This window comes from Eutrigla gurnardus (genome assembly GCF_963514095.1).
Source record: "Eutrigla gurnardus genome assembly, chromosome: 13".
In the NCBI taxonomy this organism is placed as follows: Eukaryota; Metazoa; Chordata; class Actinopteri; order Perciformes; family Triglidae; genus Eutrigla; species Eutrigla gurnardus.
Genome location: NC_139936.1, coordinates 4,316,380 through 4,332,451, shown reverse-complemented (window position 1 = coordinate 4,332,451; position 16,072 = coordinate 4,316,380). Strand labels below are relative to the sequence as shown.

Sequence of the window (16,072 nt, the reverse complement as noted above, 5' to 3'; positions counted from 1 at the left end):
GCCCCGGGCCTGGTGTCCTCCAGCCCTTCGCCTGCTCAGCATGGAGGAGAGCATTCCTCCAGGCTTGCCCCAGGAGAGGGCTGAGCCTCCGGGATGTCCGACCCGGGGAGGGGACCGAGGTGGTGTCGGGGTGGGGTGGGGGGGTGGCGGTGTAGCTCGCCCCTGCTGCACCTGGGATACTGTCCGCGGTCTCTGAGCGGCTTAGAGGAATGTCAGGAATAACACGAACATCAACACATTCCACATCTGGAGCTAATGTCGTGAGCATGGACGGGAGCGATGGACGCTTTAAGGAACTTCTCCAGAAACTTTCAGGAAAATTAACTTTCCAGACACCAAGAATTCCCGGGAAGAGGTTTAACAAAAAAACAAAAAAAAGGTAAAATGGCGGCTCAGGGGGAGGAATCGTTCACTCCTCATATGCAACCTCATAAAAAAAACAAAAAAAACGTATCAGAATGCGAAGCATTTGTACGAAAACAACTCGACCAAAATTAGTAGACGCAGGGATGGAAGATTATCTTCAATCACCTCGACCACTGCCACCCTGGCCTCTTTTTTCCCCCTCATGGTTTCCAGCAATGTGTTCCCCAGATGTTTATTCTGCCTTTATTAAGCAAGAAACATAAGGGCCTATAAATGGACTGCTGGCTGGCTTTAGCTCTCCTGGGGCATAAATCCCTTACTTTACCTCATATGCTCGCTGCAGTGGGGCCGGTTGAACATGTTTTTTTTTGTTTTTTTTTAAACTGTGCCCATGTGCAGCAGCTACAGCGTTCCTCCCGCTGGGTCATGAACACGGAGACAGTAACAAACTGTGGGAAACGAGCAACGAGTCGTCTGAGCAGCTGTGAAGAAAGTGAACAAAAACACCAACACTCCCCCTAAAAAATGTGTCGCTGATAGATTGTCCATCCATCATCCAAAGATAGTGTGTTTTGGCCCAAAACGCGGCGTCTTTCAAAGCCTATGTCCAAGCACGGAGCTGTAATTAAAAATATCACATCATTGCTGTCCATATTTTTGGTGTTTTCTTTCCTCACCAGAAGGTGATGGTGAGACAGGGTGTTACAGTTATAAAAGCAGGAGCCAACCCACCAGTAAAAGTGGAGTCTGATATAAAAAGTGTTTCTGTTTATTCTACGTTTTGCAAGGCCAAGTCAGCTGGGCCATGTGCACCAGGGTGGAGGAGGTGGTGGGAGAGGTGGTGGGAGAGCTGAAGCTGCCTGGCTGGCTGGCTGGCTGGGAGTCAAATTTAAAGTGACAGGGTTGTGTCAGAGGAGGCAGGGCTCGTATGATGGCCTACAGTCGGCCTGCCCTCTCGCTGATCTTCTTAATGCTTCGCAGAGAGCGAGGCGACGCTGGAACCTCCACTACGGGCTTAAACCAGATCAAGATGTAAACTTCTGACCTAACAAGACTTATTACCGCAGCGAGTCCTCCATACTGTTACGACGCCGGGTCGTGGGAGTCACGGCTGTGTGGGTCCCTGATCCCAGAACTGCAGCTAGACCCTTTTTTGCATCAAAACTAAAACATCCACCCGGAAACACTCCTCCATTTATAGGTCACACTATGGAAAAACTATTCTTATAATATCATGACACCATAAGGTCACCATGTGACCTCACCACAGCCTGCAGTCACGTCACAGGCCACAAACCGTCAGAACACAGTGATAGAGCAGCATCGGCGCGGTAAACTCACAGGGTGACGGTCCTGTTGGGCAGCACGCCGGCCTCCGGGGGCTCACTCAGCTCCTCTTTGCTGCAGCTGACCCGTCTCCCCAGCGCCTGGACGCCGTGCGGCTTGGAGCGCTCGTCCGTGCAGCTGCAGCCGCTGGTGGCGGCGAGCAGCCCGGGACAAGCCTGCGAGAGCCGCGGCTCGGAGGCGGACAGCAGGAGCAGCATCAGTACCAGGCGCCCCGGCAGCGGAGGGATGCCAACGCCGGGCGCACACATTGTCCTTCGGCTGGGTCTCACCTCAGCTGCACCCCCGCCTCCAGTCATCCCATATCTCCACCATGAAGCCGTCTGAGTGTGTATGGGAGGAGGGGGGTCTTGACTGAGGTCTTGAATGAATGGTTTAACTCGGGAGATCCTCCGCTCAACAATGGACACGCGTCATCCGGTCATTTCAGAAATATGTCCCGTTATGTCATGGCAGCCCGGGCGCGCACACAACTCCCTCCGCTCCAAACTGTAGATTCAGTTCAAAAAGAGGGGGGGACGTGTGAGTCAATCCAGACGTCTTCAAACTCCTATAGACACACGCAGTGTTCTGATTAAAAAAAGAAGAGTTGCGTTAATTACCTCGAGACATTCTCATCACTTTGGGAGTGCCCCGCCAGCCTGGCCGCCACTCACTTAATCCAGAGGTTTGGTGAGATTCACGACGAGTCCCATCCAGACCATCTATATGAAGAAGTAAAGAAATGAAGGGAAAAAAAGTATATCCTCAAACTTTTTCTTGTCTCGCTGCTTTTTAAAGAGTTCTCCTCGGTGGTTCCCCCTGATTCCCGGAGCTCTCGGCGTGGACTTCTCTCTCTCTCGAGCGCACGTTATAATTCATATAAACCCGGGTTTAGTTGGGGACGAGACGTGAGCTGGTGTTGATCGGGCTCCTGTGTAATTCCCCCAAAATCTAGCGGTTTTGCCTGCTTGCCTCTGTCACACTCAAACTCACTTAGTTACTACCCCAAGTGCGCCCGTCCCGTCTGCGTCTGCGCTCCGCTCCCCGCGGTCCTAGCGCCGCCGGACCCCTCAGAGGGAGGAGGTTTCCACATGTGTCGCTTCACACATCTTCATCACACTTCATCACAGTCCAGCAGGCTGCTTTATGCATCATAATTGGCCTATTTGATAAGCTTATTAACATGCTGCAAAAAGGCTATTCATGCAGCTCCAAATCTCAGTTAATTTATAACTATAATTAGTCCTTAAAAATAAGTTCCATCTCATATTTTGTAGGAGAATTAAGAAGTGTAATCAAGGCTGGCAGTGGCTTAAATCCTGTGTGCACTGCAAAAACTCTATGATGTCATAAAGGGAAAACATTATGGAGCAAAGACCATGTGATTTTTGATGAAACAATAAGAGTTTGTGATATTAAATCCACATTTCAAAGGCCGTTTTGCTGCCTTTTTGATTTGGATTGGCCGTCTCAGAAGACAGGAAGGTCTTATTTTCAATACGCGGCTGCGTTGGCAGAGCAAACCAAAGTCATGAATGCATGCTGGCGCTCTCTTGTGCATTGTGTGATTCGGCAGCATCAAAGGCCTTTCCATTCAATCAGCAGGGAAAGAGGGGAAGTCAATACTAAATGCTAGTTTTCTATGGAGTCGCTGCAGAAAAGAGTTTGCGGAGGCACACAACACAGTTGGGTCCGGAGAATGGAAATGAGACCGAGCTGTCAGTGTTGACCACGCTGCAGATGGTTTGTTTATGATGCGAGTTATGGTGTCGTGCTTTCACAGCCCAGAAGCTGTTGTTTTCATGGCAACAACAAGCCACCTATAAAACATACTGCAAGTTTATGTGGAGAGCAGTTGGAGGAGAAATGACAAACGAGCATGCCAACATGCATGTATCAGTAGTCAAAGTAGGAATAATATAACGTAGAACTACTGTGAAATACTCCTTTGTTGAAAAGTATATATTTGACATTTCCATCGCAGTCCAAAAACCAGAGGATCATATAAACGTCCTAAACGTCTCTCTTTCCACATTTTTTCGCCTGTTCGATGGAAAGTTCCCAAAAAAATACCAGACTCCATGGATTTCTGTTTTAAAAATACTTTTTGATATACGAGAGGCCCCGGTGAGGATGGAGGCTGCGGAGATTCAAATCTGGAGAGCATTTCAAAATAGAAAAAGGTGAACCGGTGGGGAGGGGGATTGAAAAGGGACTTTATGCAATTGGCCTTGACATGTGTTCACCGACATATCCAAACTGCAGGCACCTCAGCCATGCGAGCAGGAATAATGGTGCACTGTGCTCTGACCCCGGCGGACCCCGGGTTTGTTATTCCTGTATATGATACTGTACACCTCAGAAAGCCAGCGTGATTATTGAAAAGAAAGCACAAGGAGTGGACGGGCGCCTGCTCAGCAACGAAACAGAGGACTGTTTATCCGAGCTGTTAAATAAGGCTTCAAGTACAACACCCCCCCCCCCCCCCCTCGATCCAACTCCACGAGGCCCAAATCTCATCTGGAGAGCACAGTTTCCATTTAAAATGTCACGTCCCGAACTGCACATTACATCAAATTGTACTTAATGGCATCCAGACAAACTTTAATGTCGTTCCAACATTTTCTCTCTATTGCACCCCCCCCCCCCCCCCCCCCCACCACTCTCTCCTTATAGCCAAGCAGGCAATCTCTCCTTCTCCCTTGTTCCACATCTGGACTCCATTCCAGGTGGGGAATTGGAGAAACGTCGGGAAGGAAAGGTGGAACGCGGAGAGACTGAAAAAGTAGAGAGAATGTCTTCAGGGAGATTTTAGAGGAAGTTACACAAGCTTTTTGTTTTTAGGGGGGGGGGGGGGGGGGGGTATGAAAGACTATACGTGAGATGGTTCCTCCCGGGCCTGTTCCGGTTGTCCTCCCAATCACACGTCGGAGCAGAAACCTCCATAAAAAACACACTGGAGACGTGAACCAGACAGAGTGAACCGCTGATTGAGGAGCTCGTGTTTCTGCCGGTGGATAAACAAAAAGAATCACCATCTTTTCCTGATGAGCCCGTGACATCTAGTGGTGTGACCAGCAGCACACAGAGGCCCCGCCCCCTGTCAGTCTTGTAGTCCCCCCCCCCCCCACTGAACGAATGTTTCCAATTAAGGATTTATGGAGACATTAAACCCACTGCTTCCACAGTTTATGGGGTTATCAAATCATAATGTGGTGCCATATTTCCCAGCTCTAAATACCTCTGTTGATCATAAAGACGTATTATCAGCAGCAGTAGTGGTAACACTAATGGCAGTAACATTTAATCCAGGATACATATTGTAGCATGAGCTCTCCGTGACGACATGTTTGTAGTCAGTTTTATTAATACAACCCGATATGTCAGATCACAAATTAGCCTCGGGGCTTTACAGTCTGTACAACATCCGACACCTTCTGTCCTTAGACGACGCAGCAGATAGTTGTGTTAAAAAAAAAGACTGATGCAACAAGTAAAAGGGAAAAGTAAAGGCTCTCTACTGTACTCAAAGAATAAAGTATAACTAAAAAAGACATACTGGCTGGTTATTTTTGCAGGGTTATCTGAATCTCAGTCATATTAATAATAATAATTAAAAAAATAATCGACAATTCCTCTTAAATGTATTAAAACTAACAAGCCTGTTTTGAAAGGAAGATGAAAGTACAGATATTTGTTTTATAATGCTGAGTAAAACGTCTAAATCAATAAATACTCAAGTAAACCTGAAAATTCTACATAAGTACATTAATTAAGTATTTGTACCTTGTTACTTCCCACCTCTGGTTTAAAGGAAAACACTCTACATTACAGTATTTATACATTCAAAGCACAGATATAATCATTTGCAATCCATATTTAAAGGATTCACCCAATGTGCAACACATGAATGCAAACTAAAATAAATGCATATATAAGTTGTTGACTTCATATTTGTACAAAAAAAACTTAAATCCTGACTCATCACAGTTTTGTCCGTACTGTCCCATGAAGAAGTGTCTCCACATTGTCCAGCCTTTCCGAAGTCCAGGAACGTTTAAACCGTAGCAATGCTGCCCCCTTTTGTCAGCAGAGGGAATGACATGAATATCATTTAAAACGTTCTGATTCTGGTTGAACGCGAAGAAAAGTCCTGACAGAACACTTTGACTGCGGTTTGTTTCCTTCAGCATCACATTCTCCATTGAGGAGACAATCCAGGTAACAACTCACCTTGCCAACATGCTGTCTAACTGCACACCGACGGTCACGTGGTCGACACCCTCCTGGACAAACCTGTCTTCCTCCGAACAGGGCGGGGTCACCACACCCGGCTGATTAATGCTGGAAACTTTACCCAGCAGTCATCTGCGTGTTTCCCAGTGTTAAGCACATCAAATATTCAATTCGTCAGCTCTAAAACCTGTTTTATTTTATTTTTTTAAATGACGTCATAGCTTTGAAAGTTGTTTTGGTCGGCACATCAATGCTTCTAACGTTACTTAAAAAAAAAAAAAAAAAAAAAAAAATCATTTTAAAATCGATTCCAACGTGTGTAACGTTTTGCACTCTGGTCCCTCCAGCACGGTCTATGCGCCTCTGTCTCCATCTGGTGGAGGAATCGGGATACTGCACCTACTCTTAATTCAGTTAACTGGTTTAGATGGCATGGAAACCTCTAATAGTGGCATGTTAATGAAATTAAATTAAAGTTTTGCAGTTAGCTGGGAAACCTGTCGAGATTTACCACAGTATTTAATGAACGGTGCTATATAAATAAAGTTATTAATGTACAAATGCAACATGGTCTAAAATTCAATGTAAGGGAAGCTGAAAGCTTGATATTACCCATCGATGGATAGAATGCATGACATCATGCAATAAGATCATATTTTGATCTAAAGTCCCTGAAGTGGAATTTTATTTTGACACTACATGTATTATATTTTAAAAAATCAAATCAATTTGACAAATTCAGTGCAAACCAGAGTCAGATGACATCCTCAGTTATGTAGTATTTTCCTTACATGCATTTCAGTGGACACATCCTTTTAAAATCAGTCATTTTCTCAGTACATACCTTCCTAAACGTGGCGGGGCCAAACCCGGGAGTCGTCGTCTTTGGTTTTCATCTGTGGCCCTCCATCACAGACCAAACAGCCGCTCCCGTGGGATTCACTTCCCGAGCCTCACCATCACGCAGCTGTTGGCTCCTCCTCCTCGTTGCATGGAAATGAGCGGGTGAAGCCGAGGTCATCGGCGTACCTCTGCTCCACCAGTGGTTGGTTTCACATCACAGCTATTCATTTGTACGTTTTTACGATGAAGTCATATCTCACGACAGTCAGACAGACGGTGAATGATTTATCCCGGTGCTTTGTAAATGGGACCCATTGTCGCGGCAGCAACAGCACAGCTGTAACTAATAACACTGATAATGACTGCAGAGCCCCGAGACACATCTGTGGAGGGGAGTCATTAATGGATTTAGTTACACCTGGGTTTCACTGCCAAGATGCGACAAAAGGTCTGTTCAACTTAAGAACTGTTAAATATTTATAACCCAGCCAACTAACTGTGAGACGTCTCCGTGTCCAATGTGAGGTTTATAAAAGACAGAAGATCACCGAAAAGTCATGTGTGAAGACATTCTTATTCCAACACAAGATCGTCAGTGAAGAAGCTTTTCGATTGTGCGATTTTATTAAGTGCCACATGAAATGCGAACATTAAAGTGTATCTCTGAGTACTGCTGTAGCTGGACAGGTGGAGCATCATCATCATCATCATCATCATCATCATCATCATCATCATCAATTCTTTTCACACTTAATGTCCTGTGCATACATTATGCATTTTTTATATATATATTTATAAATGGTCTATATTATAGAATACAGTTCAATCACAAAAACATCAAAAATATTTCTATATTGAATTGATCTAAAGTCCCTCATAAGAAACAAAAAAACAGCAAAACAAGTCAAAATGTGTGTTTTTTCCTTGTTTCTAGTTAGAAATTCTGCTTACAAAAGAAATATAGAAAAAAAACAACTCAAGGGCTTTTGGCCTGACTCTAGCGCAAAACTCACAAACTCCTCTGCATCTAAAGACCACACACACACACACACACACACACACAGTCTCACACACACACACACACACAGTCTCACACACACACACACACAGTCTCACACACACACACAGTCTCACACACACAGTCTCACACACACAGTCTCACACACACACACACACACACACACACAGTCTCACACACACACACACACACACACACACACACACACACACACACACACACACACACACACACACACACACACACACACACACACACACACACACACACACACACACACACACACACACACACACACACACACACACACACACACACACACACACACACACACACGGTGAGACTGGTCCCTTGGTGTCGGGAGGAGAGTCGTGATTATTCGGTCCTGTTGGCTTTTAAACGCTGGTGTTCTGTAGATCTGGCCTTCGTATAAATGTGATTGTGGCTTGAGTCCATGGCAGCTGTGCATCATTAGAGCTAAGAATAACCTAAAGAGGCCGGGGGAGGCCATATGAACAAAAGACAAAACAAAACAAAGCCCCAATTCTCATCCATTATAAGAAAGGCAAGAAAGTGAATGATAATATTGCAAAAGTTGGTTAAATGTGATCAGAAAAGAACATCCACATGCCATTTCGTTCAACCCCCCCCCATCCCAAGGTCTATAAGTGAGTCAGGTGGTGCGGAGCGTCGGCGGGGGCGAGCGGCGCTCCACGCCCAGGGCCGGGCGGCGGACTCATTGGCGTGGGGACACGATGGCGTTGGGGGAGCCGCCCGGGCCTTGGTACCTCTGTTTGGCGTGCTTCTCACAGTACATCACGTCTCCGACGCAAAAGTGACCCCTCATCCGGAGGTTGAGGCCGCAGTCTGTGCACGTGTAGCACTCCGCGTGGCGGAAACGGTCGTCGGCGATGCGCACGGCCAGCGTGCTGCGGAGAGAGGTGACGATATTTCAACATTACATCCTGATACATTAAAATCTAAAAAATGTTTTATCTCTCTCCAAAATGTCATCACTTCGTCATTTTATCCTATTAGATATCTGCATTAAATTGTCCCCAATCTAAATCAGTTCATTCTTGAGTTCAAGTACACGTTTGCGCCAAATTTGGGCGTTCCTGTGACATCACGTCCACCAGAATGGACCGGATGGACAGACAAGAAAACAGCTCCAATGGCAGATTCGGTAACTCAGTAATAAACTTAATTTTAAACACAGTCAAATATGAACTTCTATCCGGTTCATTCAGCGATGAGATGCAAATCCTAACAAAATAAAAATAATAAAATACAACTCTAGCCGTATCAATAATACATATTCTGTAGGGTCAAAAGGTCAGGCCGGTAAACGTGAGACTGCAGGTAACTTACATAATGCTGCTGCCGCATTTCTCACACACGTGGGTTTTTTTGACTCCTCCCACTGCCGTGCCCGGTTGGGGGACGCTGGGCGATAGTTTCCCTGGAAACCTCAGCGCTGCTTCTACACACAGACACACACACACACACACACACAGACACACACACACACACAGACAGAAGAACATCACTGGGATGTTGTGACAGGCCTGCCTCTCCGCTCACCGCCTCATCGCCTCACCGCCGCTCGTTTGTGCTCGTCACCTCGTGGGCCACGCTCGATGAAACGGGCTTCCACACATCGGTCATTATCACGCCACGAAAGAATGTTATGGCTCTCTGGATTCATTCGCCCCGCCGTCCGTCCAGAGCGGAGGGGTGAGAGTAGGACGGATGCATTCCATGATACAAAGATTTCCCCTCCATCCTGCTCAGGTGACGGCTACACGGCGGTGACTTTTAACCCATTTTAAAGTGGAGAGGTGCCAGAAAAACAACAGAATTCATGCTGCATTTGACTGAATAGCTGAACCCTGAGAACAGACCTCGCAGAAGGGTTATTGAGATTAACTATCCATCCAAATAAAAATAAAAAAGTATGCAATCCTGCCAAAGACTCTCTCTATTTGCTTATCATGAGTCAGATAACTTTATCGCTCGTTTTGACGGATGACTTTAACTCACAGTAGAATATGCGTGTGGATATGTGTGCTGTATTCTTCCATTTGTGTGTAATGCTGAGAGTGCTTCGAACCTTTCTCGTCGGCCTCCAGGACCTCCTGCAGCATTTTGAAGGTGTTGGACTGACGAGGCGCCGTGCGGGACTCCCTATTCTCCTGAATCATCTTGTACACCTCCGAGTCCCTGTCGAACCTCTGCATGGCAAAGTCAGAGCTCGAACTGCTGCGGAAGGGAAAAAACCGTTGGCTGTAAGTCATAACGGTGACGTCTGGGTGATGAGTTCAGCAGAAAAATGTACATTTATAAAAAAATAAAAAATAAAGAAATACCCGCGAGTCTGCTTTGACTGAGAGGAAATGAAGGAAAGGGGCAGCAGCTGGCTTTGAGGCTTTGACCTTGGAGCATTAAGTCTAGATTGCACACCACAGGCAGGAGGCCAAACAGTGTTTCCAATCGCACATCGTTCCCTCAACAGGACGCCGTCATATCCCCTTACTAGAGGCCCTGTTCTAACTCACAAAACAGCCTCCAAACGGGACATAAGAAGGGAAGTTATGTAGCATAAAGGAGGGGAAGCTTTCACCTTCGGGTATATAAGGAAAGAATGCTTTACCCCTGATGTGCTGGAAAAGTATTATATATGAACAGCCTGCTGAAGAGACTCAAATCTGGTCTGACGGATGATTCACTCAGAAACTCAAAGTATGTTCCTGTGTGTGCTGGGAGGGAGCTGGTGAGTGTTTGCTGTCAGTTGGAACCGGTTGGCGGGTGAGACTCGCCGGGCCAGGTGTGGTTGGATGCATTCCACCTGTAGCCGACTCGTCAGTCAGACGCAGTCGACTCAACCCGTCACCTAGCTGTCGTCACATGCAAACACATCTGCCCAAATATTGACTCTCTGAAGGACACCTGCGCTGTGGAGACGGCGAGGAACCCCCCAAACCTCCACCGTGGAGACCTTCTAGCATCGCTGCACTCTGAGTTAAATTAGAAAACCAATCAAGATGCGTTCGCTCTGGACTCCTGCACACTGAAGCTGAAATAATAATAAAGCTATTCAGTCTGTGAAACACATGCCGAGTTGGATGAAGGTCAGGTGACAGACTTGGCCGGTCGAGAACATTGAGCCGTTAAACCAGAATAAAAACCTCCTGGTTGACTTTTTGTTTCATGTTTATGATGCGATTTAAAAAAAGGTGAAAAGTCGTTTGAATGGAACTTAAATGAACATCACATCCTGGGAATCTTGAATATTTCCTAGTATTTTATTTATTTAAATGTTACCTTTATTTAACCAGGGAAGAATCACATCGAGATAGATCTCTCTTTAAAAAGGTATGAATGAGAAATAAGTGATAATAAGCTGAAGGTTTTGATTTAAAGTTTCTACGTTGAGGGGTTAGAAGAATGATGAACACTGAAACGTGTGCACAGAAGAACACATGTTCCATATGTTCACACTGACAACATCTCACATGTTCACAGGGAGTTTATCAGCTTCAAGCTGTGTACTCGTGTTGTTCCTGCAGACATTATCTCAGCTTCAGGCTCCCCGCTAAACGAACATGGCTGAAACAGGAGATGGCAAACAGACAAGACAACAAATATGTGACTGGGGCAAACGCTCAGACCCCTTTTTTCCCCTCTCCTCCAAAATCACTGAACATGGCTCAAATTGAAAACAGACGTGGAGAAGTAAAGAAAAAAACCCCTCCAACTTCTCCACATGCTCAGCAGCTCCTCCCTCAGAAAGCCTTTTCCCATTTTCCTCTTTTTTAAAAGTGCTTTGACTAAAGCAAACGGAAAGTGGAGGTCAAACGGGAGGAAAACAAACAAACAGACGTGTGGGTGAGAGTGCACACCGATTTCACCATTATCTGCATGTCTCCTGACGTTTGTGCCTTTAAATGTTCATCATGGTGTTGCCAGTTTCCATACCCAGACTTGGCACAGCGGTGCAATGATAAAGATCTAGTCACAGCACGGGCGCCTAGTCAAAACATCTCACATATCAGAACCACGAGCACATTTCTCTAAATCTCAAAGTGCAACTTCCTGACGAAAGAAATCCAAAACCTTTAAAAATGACAAGACTCACCTCACAGAAAGAAAGGAGGGAACAAAAGAAAGGGAGCTCAACTATTCTCTCCAGAAACATACGGGAGAAAAAAAACTAAAAAACAATAGGAGATGCCGAACACACATCTCTTTCTAAACCAGACCGGACAGAAAAACAAGAGCCCGAGTTAAAGGTGTGCCTCTGGGCTGAAGCTCATTGGACAGGCGACATGAAGGGGTGGCTAAACGGGGTGTCAGAGGCTGTGATTGGCTGGGGAGGAGCAGGGAGAGGCTTTGTGTGCAGGCCGGGGGCTCCAGACTTTGGGGGGCCAATCAGGGGGAGGGAGTCAGATCTGACTTTTTGGGGGTGTTTGGATTATGACTGCAGTTGCTGACGCGTCATATCACTAGTTGGGGCTCTCCATTACAGGAAGTCTAAAAGATGATTTCTGCTGAGGAAAAAAACAAAACATCGAGTGTAATAGAATCCTCCAAAAACAATATTCAGAGGGCAGCACCTGCACGCCGTGATCCGGGTCAAATTACGGCTGCATCACCTCATCAGAGGAAGAAAGCAAACAGCGGTGCAGGTGGCGGTCATTCAGTGTTTCCTGCCCCCTGAAGGCCGGGAGTTCACGTGTAGCCGTCGAGTCACAGCAGCTGCAAACGGCCTGAAGGCTCTGACAGTCAGCTGCCACGCACCGGCCGATTCACAAGCCGACTAACGGCCGAGCACTAAGTCAACGTGTTGTTTGGACGGACTCGGCCGTCTGTTTGCACTTTCACTTGCAATTATTCCTTTTCAAAAGTCTGCATGGGAAGGCAACTTCACAGAAGGGAATGTTTGCTACCTGATTCATTCTGAATATTTCCTCCCAGGTGTGTAATATCCTCACATAATCCAACACAATATCCCTGAAATAAAAATGACTTATTACTTAAAATAAGACTTCTGGTGAACATGAACGGTGTCAGATGTTGCAGAAACCATTAAACCAGATTACTGACTTCCATTAAACAACTGGGAGCCTGAATACAAAACATTTCCATACAGTTGAACCTTTTTTCCTTCAGGAAATTTAATCTGTTTGTGTAACCCCTACTGGCCTATAGATGGCGCTCACTGACTGCCTGTACAGTCTTGTTGGATCCTGCTACTGTTTATATGTGGAAGCTTTGGCTGATTCCACTTGAAATCACTGAAGAGTGAAATATAGAAAGTTCTGCATGTTTATCTTAAAAACATCTGGTTGTTCATATTCAAGCATGTAAATAAAGTTTAGTGTTTCTACAAACAGCTCCTATATATCTGGTGAGAACTCCAAGACTATACTGTCTTTCATATTTCAGTGCAGGATGCAAGTAAAAGACTGCACTTTAATAGTAAACTATGGTGTTTTCCACAGTTTTCTTTGGCGATTACCTGCGGCGAGGAGACATTGGTACGTCCCGGTCGATGGGGCTTTGGGGGGAGTAGCGTCCCGGTGGGGTCGGGGTTCTGCTGGACACGGAGTTATTTCTGTAGTCTGAAGGGGAGAACTCCTGTGGAGGGAAGAGACAACAGGACAAGGTGGTGAGAACGAGCCTGGAAGGCACAGCTTAAAGATTTGAGATGCTTCTAGCGGCCTCTCTGGCAGCAGATGGAACTGCAGGCGAGCCTCTGGGACTCATCTCCCTCACCCAACAGTATCTGTGTGATGCCTTCAAATACTTCCTCCCATTCGTTTTGTTGTTTCTTTTTCTGTACCTGGCTGGACAGGTCAAACACTTTAGACTAGAGGGAGCCTGACTCAGCAGTTGGAAGTTACCGATTTCCGATTACAAGTAAACGCAGCATACACTCCGAGTAGCTCCACCTGACGTAAAAAAGCGTCACTTATTTTGAATTTTGCGTGGGAATGTCACCACAGACACGGAGATCCTAGTTCTGGGCAAAGCATTAATGGGTCACATGATCAATCACCATTGTTTTAACTCACTCTTTGATAGATTAAACTTAAAAAGGCAATAAAATAGATGAAAATGTTATGGACTGCCACTCCAGAGAGAGACAAACTCCACTGATTTGACTGAAACCTGGAGAAGAATGAACAAAAGCACTTCGTCATTGGTTGATTGTGTTTGATGCCCGGCGCTCTGCGAGTTTCTGCTGCATGAGTCACGCCCAACATTCCTGCACGGCGGGATCGGTCTCAACAATCACAGCAAAGCCCACATCAACATTTACTTTTGTTTTCTTTCTACTTCATCCTTGATTACCCTTTTTTTTTTTTTTTTTTTTTTTTAGATCACAGCTGGATTTCAGCCCCGTCAGCTGATAGATGATAGATTGCGTGGCAACAGATGTTTGGCACCGACTTCCGGCGTTGGTCCGACGGGAAAAGGCCGAGCCGGCGCGTTACATACTTCAATGGCTTCCAGATGCCACGCAAATCTCACAATTATTCACGGCCGTTATAAACCGTGTCCATCGCCACGACGCGAGAGCCTTCAGTCCAACTATCGTGTAATTCAGGATTTCACTTAATAACTAGACAGAAGAGGGCGCTACGAGCCTCAAGAAGCTCCTAAACTAAGGACATTTCTTTCTATTATAGGTTCTTAAAAGAAACCAAATTGTGGGCAAAAGGTTGATTTATCGGAGTGTAATTAGGTGATAAGGAGAGGAGGAGTGAGCTGCTAGTGAAAGTGACCCTCAGGCAGATGTTCACACTAAACACTCCGCACACCTGGACCAAGTCTGCACAGCACATAAATCAACCCGGACACGTTTACTGTCTGGAATTCCAACAAACTAATTGTTTTCAACCACAAACACTCTGGCATCGAACCTTGTCCACCTGTAACACCGACCACTGATCAAACAAATAAAAGGTTGAAATGGAAGTCTCCGAACACGTTCTCCAAACAACTTCCACTTTCCGCTGGGAAACCAAAAAAAAGCTCTTTAACGTCGAGGAAAACTCGTTGGAATCAAACGGCCCACAGACAACTGAAGGACTTCAGCTTTCACAATAAAAGCTCAGCCGCCTCCAGCTGGCATCGGCTCCATCCCAAGAGGCAGAAACGTCTCCACCCAGCGTCTTTTTCAACTGGTACATGCCTGAGAGTGGAGTCGGAGCGCCACGCTGACGCGGTGGCACCGACGGAGTCCAACGCGAGCACCCGCTTCCAATTCAGAGAGCCTTTGAACGATGTCTCTGTTCTCAATCGAGTCCAATTTCCCCCCCTCTTCTTTTTCCCTTAGTGAGTGAGTGGGCAGATTAGCGGTGCGTGCCAGGAAGCCTTTACCAGAAATGATCATCGGGACGTCTCCCTGCCATTCCTCCCGGGATAAACCCCGGCGTAATAACCATAGGCTCACAACATCACATATTCTATATCATCAGAGTGCCTCTCCCGCTGGGAACCAATCTCACGGGCATATACGGCCCATAGACATGCATGCTTTAGGGATTCTCCCAGGATAGACCTCTAATGCAAACCAAGCCCCCGCGTTATATAAGCGTCTGGCTACCAAAACGCACATCTACATGCTCTCCAACGGCAGAAGAGTTATGGATAAAATCACCACTCTGATCTATGAGACTCGAGAGGAATGCAATGAAGTAAAGAAAAACAAATGGAAGGAGAAAAAAAAAACAAGCGCTCCACTGTGACGGCGAGTATGCAGCTGTGATTGAGCTTGACCTTAGAAAGTTCAGAAAAACTTGGTCTGCACCACCGGAGCAGTTCCTCCATCACCGTCATCCGCTCGGCCGTCCCCGATGCCAGGACTTAATGGCCTTAAACGGGGCTCCACAAAACATCTTTGTTCTGAAATCATCACTGCTCCATTGTGAGCCATCGGACCATTACACACCGCTGATCTCAGAGCTACAATGCGTTTGGTAAACTGCACCATGGCAGTGCCAACAGCACCCCCCTTGACGAGCACACGGGCGGGCCGAGGAAAGTCTATTATTTTGTCTCCGGCGGGGGGGAGATGGGAGAGACCACTGGAGAGAATCATCAGCCAGTTCCTCCTGGTTCCTGTGGCTGGCGAGAGGAGGAAGCTCTGATTAAAGCTGCACTGAGGCTGTAATCAGGAGCCCTCGGTCAACATGCACGGGGTCATTAGGGCGAGACACCGGCGTGCTGCATATACAATAAACACTAACCTAAAGTATATTCACTCACACTGTA

General features: G+C 46.3%; 3 protein-coding genes across 4 annotated transcripts in view; all 3 read right to left on the bottom strand.

The window, feature by feature from the left end:
* Nucleotides 1–2,725, bottom strand: part of adgra2 (adhesion G protein-coupled receptor A2) — a 37,416-nt gene extending 34,691 nt beyond the window's left edge. The window contains exons 1-2 of one of the 2 annotated variants that reach the window (XM_084025005.1): nucleotides 2,313–2,725; nucleotides 1,708–2,199 (exon numbers count right to left, since the gene is read on the bottom strand). In XM_084025005.1, the coding sequence (XP_083881131.1) occupies nucleotides 1,708–2,009 (302 nt within the window). In that variant the 5' untranslated portion in view covers nucleotides 2,010–2,199; nucleotides 2,313–2,725. Of the gene's footprint in view, nucleotides 1–1,707 lie in introns of both variants that reach the window. The other variant, XM_084025004.1, reaches the window with a different exon arrangement.
* LOC311023766 (AP2-associated protein kinase 1-like) overlaps nucleotides 1–16,072 on the bottom strand; it is a 166,665-nt gene that overhangs the window by 130,019 nt on the left and 20,574 nt on the right. The window lies entirely within an intron of this gene.
* Nucleotides 7,381–16,072, bottom strand: part of pdlim2 (PDZ and LIM domain 2 (mystique)) — a 33,897-nt gene continuing 25,205 nt past the window's right edge. The window contains exons 7-10 of the mRNA XM_084025809.1: nucleotides 13,311–13,429; nucleotides 9,903–10,051; nucleotides 9,161–9,272; nucleotides 7,381–8,718 (exon numbers count right to left, since the gene is read on the bottom strand). Of these exons, the coding sequence (XP_083881935.1) occupies nucleotides 8,526–8,718; nucleotides 9,161–9,272; nucleotides 9,903–10,051; nucleotides 13,311–13,429 (573 nt within the window). The 3' untranslated portion in view covers nucleotides 7,381–8,525. The remainder of the gene's footprint in view (nucleotides 8,719–9,160; nucleotides 9,273–9,902; nucleotides 10,052–13,310; nucleotides 13,430–16,072) is intronic.